An 11,025-nucleotide genomic window follows, 5' to 3' on the forward strand; every position below is an offset into this window, starting at 1 on the left:
GGGAGATCTTTCTTGATGCTACTTCTTTGCTTACTCAATAAAGAAACTAAAAGTTTCCTTTTCCAAGCTAGACGTCTCTAGGTTTTAAATTTGCATTTTCATTTTCAGTATTAAAATATGTTAATTTTTATGCTAACATTCTACTTTTCTTATTTTTAATAAATTATCTTGTTCCTTCTTGATAAGCGCGTAGGTGTATATATATATATGTATGTATAAACCATTACCGTGGAGTCAATTCTGACTTATAGTGACTCTATAGGGCAGAATAGAACTGTCCCATAGAGTTTCCAGGGAGAGCCGGGTGGATGCGAACTGCCGATCTTTTGGTTCAGCAGCCATAGCTTCAACCACTACACCCTCAGGGTTTCCTATATAAATTATATATAATATGTAATTTTTTTCTGTTGTCATCTGAATTTTTTAATTTAAAGAAGTGATGTGCAGTATTTCTCTTTTTCCCCTGTTTATTCAATAATTCATTTTTGTTGTTGTTACTTAAGCTGTAATATCTTTTCACTCTTCTATGACTGGTTTGAGTGGTGGTAAAGAACTTTTCCTGGAAATATGGATACACATTCTCTTGGTGACAGATACTACCTTGGAAGATGTTCATATGCAGCAAAAGGAAAGATGTGAAATAGTGATAAATAAAAAGAGGACAAGACACATATGAAATAATTAAGAGTCTAAGTCTACGAGCTTAACAAGGTCTACTGCTTTTTTTTTTTTTTTTGTGGTATGCTGGAGGCCCAATTTCAACATTCCTTCATTTATGTGAGATAAATGAAATTCTTTTGATTAAGTCTATGAAAGCATGTTTCACTTGCTTGTTCCTCAGGGTATAAATAAATGGGTTTAACACGGGGGCAAATGAAATAGTAAGCAGTGCCACACCCTTATTAATGGCCACTCCTTCCTTTGCTGAAGGTTTTATATAGATGAAGATACAACCACCATAGGTCATAGAAACCACAATCACGTGGGAAGAGCAGGTAGAAAAGGCTTTCGTCCTTTGCTGGGCAGAAGGGAACTTTATGATAGTCTTGATGATATACATATAGGACAACACTACACACAGAAGGGCCATGATGGTAGTCACAACGGCAACGGCTACAGTCATCTGTTCCATAAACCACGTGTCTGAACAAGAAATCTTCAGGAGAGGAGGAACATCACAGCGAAAGGGATCAATGACATTATAGTTACAGAATTCCAGGGGTAAGAGTGGACAAAGTGGTGTGATTATGACCAAAAACCCTGCTATCCAACAGCAGAAAACTAGCTTTCCACATACTCTCCTAGTCATGATGGTCACATAGTGCAGGGGTTTACAGATGGCTACACAGCGATCATAGGACATGATGGCCAGAAGAAAAAATTCTATAGCTCCAAGGAAGAAGATAAAAAATATTTGAGCAAAACAAGCATTGTAGGTAATAGTATTGTCCCCAGTTGATAAGCTATATAGGAATCTGGGAATACAGACTGTGGTGAATGAAATTTCTAAAAAGGAAAAGTTTTGGTGGAAAAAGTACATGGCAGTTTTAAGGTGAGAATCCACTAAAATGAGTATAATGATGGTCAGGTTCCCAGTTAAACTCAATGTGTAGGTGACAAACAGAAATATAAAAATCAGAACCTTCATTTGAGGATCATCTGTCAGTCCCAGAAGTATGAATGTAGTTACTGATGTATGGTTTCTCATCATTGACATGCACTGCTGCTCAATCTCCTCATTAACATGAACTGAGAAAAGTTGTGTGAAATCATATGGCCATGGACATTGGCTAGCAAATCTAATCATCACAGTTAGTAGTTATTTTCTTCTTTCACTTCATAATGAATCTTTTCAAAAGCCTGGCAGTCTCAGCCTTTGATGCACATTATATGTCCAGTTAAGTGTAAGTTTCTCTTTAAATATTAGTTTAACTCTATAGTAATCTTTATTTTTATAGCTTCTCGCACATTTTCACATCTATTTTCAGTTAATGTAATATCCGTCATTTATTATCTGAAATATATTTTTCTATAGAATTAGAAAAGACCACTGGTGTGATAAAAGCTGATAGGTATTATAATGTTGTTTTGGTCCAATTAATTCTTCACTACTTAAAATTTGACTTGAACGACTTTACTGAAACGTTGGTTCCTGTTAAATGCAAATAAATAGCTAATGAGTTTGACAGTTATGCAGTCTATGGGTCATGTGTATAGTACTTAAATGTCTTCTTCCACTACTATGAACAAATAAGTGATTTCATTTTACTTCTGGTATCAGATGAAAGTCATCCAAAATAGAAACATCACTTTCCAAATCTGCTGCTTACCTCTAAGTTTCTACATTAATTCTCACTTTTACTCCAAATTCATTCCTATATACAACTCAGTGTTTTGAAATGCAGTATATAAAGAAACCAAACAAAACCAAATCCGTTGCCATCAAGTCAATTCCAACTCATAGAGACCCTATAGGACAGAGTAGAACTGCCCTATAGGGTTTCCAAGGAGTGCCCGGTGGATTCAAATTGTTGACCTTTTGGTTAGCAGCCAAACTGTTAACCACTAGGCCACCAGGGTTTCAGGAAATATAATACATAAATATAGTATAATATAGTATTGGGTAAAGCAATTGTTGGGGATAAAGAATGTTGAAGAATAGCACCTTGACTTTTTTATGCTTTCATTATTGTTATTATATAGATATTGTTGTCATTGTTGAGTGCAATTGAGTTGATTTCCACTCATAGCAACTCCATGTGGTAGAGTAGAACTACCTTATAGGTTTTCTTCTAGGCTGTAACCTTTATGGAAGCAGATTGCCAGGTCTTTCTCCCACAGAACGGTTGGGTTGGTTCAAACCACCAACCTTTCCTTTGGTTAGCAGCAAGCATTTAACTGCTGCATCACCAGGACTCCTACATATATACAAGCAGTCCTTGACTTATGATGGAATTCTGTTCCAAAGACTACTCTGTCATATGTTGGTTCTGATGTAAGTCAAATAACTCATTTTTTTTTTTTTTAGTTTTGATTATTATTGCCCTATTGTTATCAGTATCTTTATAAATCCCATTTTTATTTGTCTTTGTGGGTTGGAAACCTTACATCTGAGAATGATAACATCAGCAAATTATGCACTACAACATTGTATATAGTACATATTACTATTGATAAGATGTACCAAAAAAAGAACGGTTGCAAGTGTAGTTTGTTGTAACTGAAATACATCATAAATTGGGGATTACCTATGTATATGAAATCATTTTGTCAAGTTCACTCTGATTACAATCAGATTAAAAGCAAAAAGTACATCTAACAAGTGTCTCCTGATCCTCACTTATTTCCTTTGCTACAAATCATGTACACTGATAGTTCTCTTGCTCCTTACTAATCATTCAGTCCTCAATCCATGATAATCTTATCTTGCCACAATATCCGATTGAAATATCTCTTGTTAAGCACATCCTTCTCCAAAAATACAGCATTTTATTTTTACTTGATTTTTCTTAGGCATTTGATTCTTGACTCTTGATCACTCTTAACTTTTATAACCATGCAAAATCCATTGAGCAATTAATTTAAGTATATATATATATATATGTATCTCAGAATCAACATGTCCAAAACCTTTCACAGCTCCATTGCTACTCATTTGCCGGTATTTCTTACTGTTGTTGTTGTTGTTGATTGTCGCCCATCAACTCTGATTCATGGCAACCCCACATGTGCAGAGAGAACTACTCCATAGGGTTTTCAAGGCTGTGACCTTTCAGGAGCAGATAACCAGGCCTGTCTTCTGTGGCCTCTGGATGGGTTAAAACTGCTAACCTTTCTGCTAGTAGTCTAGCACTTAACATTTTGTGCCACCCAGGGCCCAAACAAGCAAACGGGGGAAAAAAAAATATATGTATATATATACACACAGATACATATATACAGGTACTGAAATAAATACGCATGTATATATTTGTGAGTTAATGTGCACACATACCAAAAAAAAAAAAAAAAACCCAGTGCCGTCGAGTCGATTCCGACTCTTAGCAACCCTACAGGACAGAGTAGAACTGCCCCATAGAGTTTCCAAGGAGTGCCTGGTGACATAAAAAATATGTACAAATCCTAGTTCTGCCCACTGAAAGGCTCTAGAATCAGCCACACTCCAGTATTAAAAAGCCACCAAAACTCCTAATCTTGGTTTCCAATGCCATTCACCAATAAAAGAAATCAAGGTTTCTTAGAGAAATAGCCGAATCTTAAACTCAGATAGGGAAAATTCAAGATGATCCTAGATTATATCATAGTTCTATGAAGCAAAAACCAAAGAACAAACAAACAAAAAAACAACAAAAAACCAAACCCATTGCCATCCATTCAATTCCAACTCATAGTAACCCCATGTGTTACAGAGTAGAACTGCTCCATAAGGAATTCTTGACTGTAATCTTTATGGAAGCAGATCGCCAGGCCTATTTTCTTCATTGTCATTGGGTTGGGTGATTTTGAAGGTCAACCTTTTGGGTTAGTGGTCCAGCACAAATTGTTTGCAGCATCTAAGGACCTTGCCATAAAATAAATGCTCCAAAAAAAAAAAGAAAGTTTTGAGAGCATACCGAAAGGATACAATAGCCATCCTGAAACAGCTCCCAATGATCAAATCTAGAATAATTTGACCAACGTACTAAATAGCAAGTGTTTGATTATAACCCAGAGATTGGCAAATTTTCTCACAAAGGGGCAAATAGTAAATATTTTAGGCTTTGTGGACCGCATAAAGTCTCAGTTACTTTGTCTTCTTCTTGTTCTTCTTACTCTTGTTCTTCTTCTTCTTGACGATATTTGAAAAATGTAAAAAAATACATGTTTAGTTTACAGGCTAGAGCAAAACAGACCACAGGACATGTTTGGGTCATTGACTGTAGTTTGTCAACAACTTTTATTATCCAAAGAATAAAATAAATATCCATGTTACCATACCGATATACAAGAATAAATTAAAAGTGGGAGGCAATTCTTCCCAAGAGAAGAATTCAGATTAATAAATGTAGAAGGAATGAGGCAAATAAAATTTCACCACAAAAGCTGCAGACATGAACCACTCAATGTAAAATTAGAGGGGCATTTGCATAGTGTCCGAGTATCTTTCCCAAAAGATATATTAATTACAGTGGTGGTTTTAACTGTATGTCTATGAACATTTTGATGCCCTGTCCTCCAGGATCACCACCACCACCCATTGCCCTCGAGTCGGTTCTGACTTATAGCAACCCTATAGGACAGAGTAGAGCTGCCCCATAGTGTTCCCAAGGGACGCTTGGTGGATTTGAACTGCCAGCCTTTTGGTTAGCAGCCGTAGCTCTTAACCACTACACCACCAGGGTTTCCTTCCTCCAGTAAGTGGAGCTTAATTCTCCTCCCCTGAGTGTGGAATGGACTTCTAATCAATACAGTATCAAAATGAAAAAAAAAAAAAATAGCAATTTTACAGTGGAGCGTGGGAGGCACCAATTTAATCAAAATATTAAAGCTAGAGAGAAGCCCTGGTGGGGCAGTGGTTAGGCACTCAGCTGCTAACTGAAAGATTGGGTGTTCAAAACCTCCAGCCTCTCCACAGGAGAAAGATGTGGTGGTCTGCTTTGTAAAGATTTACAGCCTTGGAAACCCTATGGGGCAGGTCTATTCTGTCCTACAGGGTTGCTATGAGTCAGGATCAACTCTATGGCAACAATTTTTTGTTGTTGTTGTTTGTTCATTTTTGTTTTGTTTTATCAAGGATAACATCATTAGGAATAAGACATATTGATATCATGTGCCCCCTTATTTGTTGTGATAAGAGGGGCACATCATTCCTGTGATGTTCTTTCAAAAAATCTATTCCTAAGTCTTATCATGAGAAGGAAAGCCTGGTGGCATAGTGGTTAAGTGCTACGGCTGCTAACCAGAGGGTCAGGAGTTCAAATCTGCCAGGCACTCCTTGGAACTCTATGGGGCAGTTCTACTCTGTTCTATAGGGTTGCTATGAGTCGGAATCGACTCAACGGCACTGGGTTTGGCTTTGGTTTAATCATGAGAAAACTTCAGACAATCCCAAAATACCTTACAGGTAAACTACAGAAGTGTCAAAATCATGAAGGACAAGATAAAACTGAGAATGGGACACACTGCAGAAGACTAAGAGACATAACAAATAAATGTAATGTATGACCTGAATTAACATTAATTAGGATGAAGGGAATATGTGAAATGTCTGTACTATCTTTTCAACTCTTCGGTAGATATAAAATTATTTCAAAATTAAAAGTTCACACTCAATAATGTCTGGGGTCTTAAGAGCCTGTTTTCATTTTCTTACGTTGTTGAACTAAACAGCATTTTCCTTGGAAACCACAATTAGATTGCTATATTGAGTTTCACTTGGCTGCTTTAAAATACCTCCTTCCTAATTAGATAAGGGCAGTTATCAGCTCCCAGGTTGTGCCAATCCAATAGTTTAGCCTCCAGAGTTTAGAGACAACAAAATAGGGGAAGGACAGGTCACAATATGCCTAAAATATAGACTCCCTGCCTTAACATGAGGGTCACAAAGGCAGCAAATACAACATTTTCAACTGGGGTACAGAAATAAATTATATCTGCAGCCCAGAGACTTCTCTTCAATTCTCACCTCAACTTACAGATATCTAACCCTTCTAAGCACCTCGTTCAGTTAGTATACAGTTAGGACGAGTATCCTTTCTTGAAAAAAAAAAGAACTATGCCAGTCAGTAATAGCCCACAATCCTAAGAGCAATGTCATAATATTAATTGGCACTGATGTTGAGACGCAGATCAAAAGGCTATTAGAAGACTATTCTTGTGGTCATCAAATAATAAAACATCAGCAAATAAGTCACCCAATGAAGGTTAATGTTCTGTAAATTTATATACAGTTTTCATTTAAGTGGGAACAAATTATGACAAATTACACTACATTTAGATGACCTTCGTGTTATTGATACATAAGACAGGTTGTAAACAACTATATTTAAATCACGCATATTAAAAAGCAACACTTCATAAATGGTAGTTAAACCTTTTATAAAGTAGTAAAATAACAGATCATATGAGTTATTTTGTCATAGACACTTTTTGTACAGGAAAGCATCACTATAGAGTTCACAAAATAAGAAGAAAAAAAGAAACATAACAAGAATACTTGCTTTTCTCTTAATTATGGCTTTAGAGGATCACTGAATCACTAAGTTGTAAAGGTCCAAGAATGTCTTAGTGGAGATAGGAAGGTGGCTTCTGATAGTTCATTCTTATGAGCCCATAGTCACACTCAGACACGCTCTAGAAACACAGTTTTCTCCAAGTCTTCCAACACCCACATAAGGCAAAGATTTTTTTTCAACAAAAATCCTGCCTCTGCTTGAATTCAGAAAGTATTTTCATTACTCCCTGTAATTCCAGAGCAAACAACATTTTAAATGACCAGGGCAGGATCTCTCTTTATGTTGGAAAAGTTGATGCTCTGACCTTTCTGAACATAGAAAGATATTTCCACACTGACAAAATTGCCCTTTTAAAATCTGTCTCAATTTTTAACTAAGTGAAATAAACACATTTCCTTGTTGACCCTATTTCAAACGTTACTAATGAATCTATTGTGTAATAGACTTTGTGGTAGGGAGGGGAGCAAGTAGCCCTGGGGAACACGTCTTCAGAGACACACATTTAAACCACATTAGCATCAGAAGTAGACCAGGCATGCAACAGTAACTATCAGATTACATAGCAAAGGGCAAGACTCTGTTGTAACATCATATCATTATTAGGTTGTTCTCGGATTATTTGCTCAGCATACAGATTGAATAAGCATGGTGAGTGGATACAACACAGATGCTCACTTGTTTTTAAACCACACAGCATCTCCTTGTTCTGTTTGAACAACTGCCTCTTGGTCTCAGTAATTTCCTCATGAGCACAATGAACTGTTCTGGAACTCCCACTCCTTACAATGTTATTCATAATTTATTATGATCCACACAGTTGAATGCCTTGCATAGTCAATAAAACACAGGTAAACATCTTTCTGCTATTCTCTGCTGTCAGCCAAGATCCATTGGATGTTGGCAATGATATCCCCCATTCCACATCCTCTTCATCTGGCTTCAATTTCTGTAGCTCCCTGCCCATGGACTTCTGCAACTGCTTTTCAATTATCTTTAGCAAAATTTTACTTGCGTGTGATGTTAGTGATATTGTTTGATAATTTTCACATTATGTAGAATCATCTTTCTTTGGAATAGGCATGTGTATGCATCTCTTCCAGTTGGTTGGTCAAGTAGCTGTCTTTCAAATTTCTTGGCATAGATAAGTGCTTGCTTCCAGCGTTGCATCTATTTGTTGAAATATCTCAATTGGTATTTTGTCAGTTCCTGGAGTCTTGTTTTTGCCAATGCCTTCAGTGCAGTTTGGACTTCTACATTCAATACCATTGGTTCTTGATCATATGCTACATATTAAAAAGCTACATCTTGAAATGGGTGAATATCAACCATTTTTTTTTTTTCACTGCAGTGACTCTGTGTATTCCTTTCATCTTCTTTTTATGCTTCTTGTGTCTTTTTTTTTTTTTTTTTTTGCTTGCCCATAGAATCTTTCACTATTACAACTAGAGGCTTGAATTTTTTCTTCAGTTCTTTCATCTTGAGAAATGCCGAGTATGTCCTTCCCTTTTGGTTTTCTAACTCCAGGTATTTGCACATCTCATTATAATATTTTACTTTACCTTTTCGAATTACCCTTTGAAATCTTCTGTTCAGCTCTTTCTCTTCCTCATTCATTTCTTTTACTGCCACCGCTCGTCTATCAGTGATGGCTTGCATGTCGCTCTGATACTGGAAGATATACTGCCCATATTTCAAATACCAGCAGCGTCACCGTGGCGGACAGGTTTCAGCGGAGCTTCCAGGCTAAGACAGACTAGGATAAAGGACCTGGCCACCTACTTCTAAAAATTTGACCAGTGAAATCCTTATAAATAGCAGTAGCTGATCTTTGTCTGATAGATAGATTTTGTCAGAAGATGAGATGCTCAGGTTGGAAGGCACTCAAAAGACAACTGAGGAAGAGCTGCGTCTTCAAAGTAGAGTCAATCTTAAGGACATGGATGGAACAAACTTTTGTGACCTTTATTTTGTGATATGATACTACTCAAAATGAGAAGAAACAGTTGCAAATATCCATGAAAAATTGGAACATAGAATTATGATCTATGAATCCGGACAAATTGTAAGTTGTCGAAAATAGAGTGAAATACTTAGAGATGTTTCTCCTAGGCTTTGAACACTAGCGATGATAAGTTAGGAAAGTTGTGGGATGACATCAAGGAGAACACACATGAAGAAAGCAAAAGGTCATTAAAAAGACAAGAAAGAAACAAAAGACCAAAATAGATGTCAGGAAAGACTCTGAAACTTGCCGTTGAATATAGAGTTAGCTAAAGCAAATGGAAGAAATGATGAAGGAAAAGAAGTGAACAGAAGATTTCAAAGGACAGCCCAAAAAGAAAAGTAAATTATTACAATGACATGTGCAAAGACCTCCAGTTAGAACCCCAAAAAGGAAGATATACACTTGGCATTTCTCAAGCTGAAAGAACTGAAGAAAAATTCAAGCCTTGAGTTGCAATATTGAATGATTGGCCCAGTGGTTAAGAGCTCATCTGCTAACCAAAAGGTTCACAGTTTGAATCCACTAGCTGCCCTTGAGAACCCTATGGGGCAGTTCCACTCTGCTATTTAGGGTTGCTATGAGTTGGAATCAACTCTAGGGTATGGGTTGTTTTTTTTTTTTTTTTTTTAATGGGCAAAATATTGAATGACACAGAAAGCATCAAAAGAAGACAGAAGGAATACAGTCACTTTACCAAAAAGAATTGGTCAACATTGAACCATTTCAGGAGGTAGCATATGACCAAGAAGCAATAGTACTCAAGGAAGAAGTCTGAGCTGCATTGAAGGTATTGGCAAAAACGAGGCTCCAGAATTGACGTTAATAGCTATTGAGGTGTTTCAACAAATAGATGCAACACTGAAAGTGCCCACTCATCTATGCCAAGAAATTTGGAAGACAGTTACCTGACCTACCAACTGGAAGAGATCCATATATGTGCTCATTCAAAAGAAAAGTGATCCAACATAATGAAGAAATTATCACACAATATCATTAATATCACGCACAAGTAAAATTTTTTCTAAAGATAAGAAATGTTTGCAGAGTACATTGACAGGAAACAGCCAGAAATTCAAGCTGGATTCAGAAGAAGACTTGGTACAAAGCATATCATCATTGATGTAAGGTGGATCTTGGTTGACAGCAGAGAATTCTAGAAAGATCTTTACCTGTGTTTTGTCATATTAAAAATAAGCAATTAACTTATGAAAAACTAAATATAGGTGCAAATAATATTTAATTTATTAAGGTGGGGAAAAAAGAAAAAGTAAAGCCAACCAAAAATAAAATTTTATACAATTATCAATAGTATTTTTGATTTGATTGTGTATTTTCCTTGATACTGATGCCACAAACTAGGAAATAAAATGGTTAAACACAAAATTGATGTTTTCAAATAAAACTTAGAACTTATCCAAAAATAATTCTGTCATGAGGATTTACTATTGCCCTAGCTATGTTCAAATCTTTTGTTTCTTGTTCACTACTTGATATCTTCCTTATTATATGCCATTGTACTTGGGATTTTTATCCATAGTTTCAGTGTACATAAAAAAACTCAAACCAGTTGCCTTTGAAGCTATTTGAACTCCCCAGCCACCCCATGTGTTTCAGAGTAGAACTGCACCCTACAGGATTTTCAAGGCCGTGAACTCTCAGAAGCAGATTACCAGGCCTTTTTGTGAAGCACCTCTGGGTGAGTTGGAACTGCCAATCTTTTGGTCAGCAATGGAGTGCTTAATTGCTTGTGCCACCCAGGGACTCCATATTAAATATACATTAAATTAAATATGTCTCACTGGCTTT

The 11,025-nt window shown here is 36.5% G+C and overlaps 1 protein-coding gene across 1 annotated transcript; it reads right to left on the reverse strand.

The window, feature by feature from the left end:
* Positions 1–769: 769 nt before the first annotated feature.
* On the reverse strand, positions 770–8,870 carry LOC135231320 (olfactory receptor 6C2-like). Its single transcript, XM_064285151.1, has 2 exons — positions 8,774–8,870; positions 770–1,749 (listed from the first exon to the last, which is right to left on the reverse strand). Exons 1-2 carry the CDS (start codon positions 8,868–8,870, stop codon positions 770–772), a joined length of 1,077 nt encoding a protein of 358 aa, XP_064141221.1.
* Positions 8,871–11,025: the final 2,155 nt, after the last annotated feature.

This window comes from Loxodonta africana, chromosome 4, assembly GCF_030014295.1.
Source record: "Loxodonta africana isolate mLoxAfr1 chromosome 4, mLoxAfr1.hap2, whole genome shotgun sequence".
NCBI lineage: Eukaryota > Metazoa > Chordata > Mammalia > Proboscidea > Elephantidae > Loxodonta > Loxodonta africana.

Excerpts from the sequence above, each read along its gene's own strand:
- LOC135231320 (XM_064285151.1), bottom strand. The coding sequence starts at position 8,870 with ATGCAAGCCATCACTGATAGACGAGCGGTGGCAGTAAAAGAAATGAAT. Across the intron at positions 1,750-8,773 it reads TCAAAGGGTAATTCGAAAAG|TTCATGTTAATGAGGAGATT; the intron begins GTAAAGTAAAAT and ends AACTTTTCTCAG.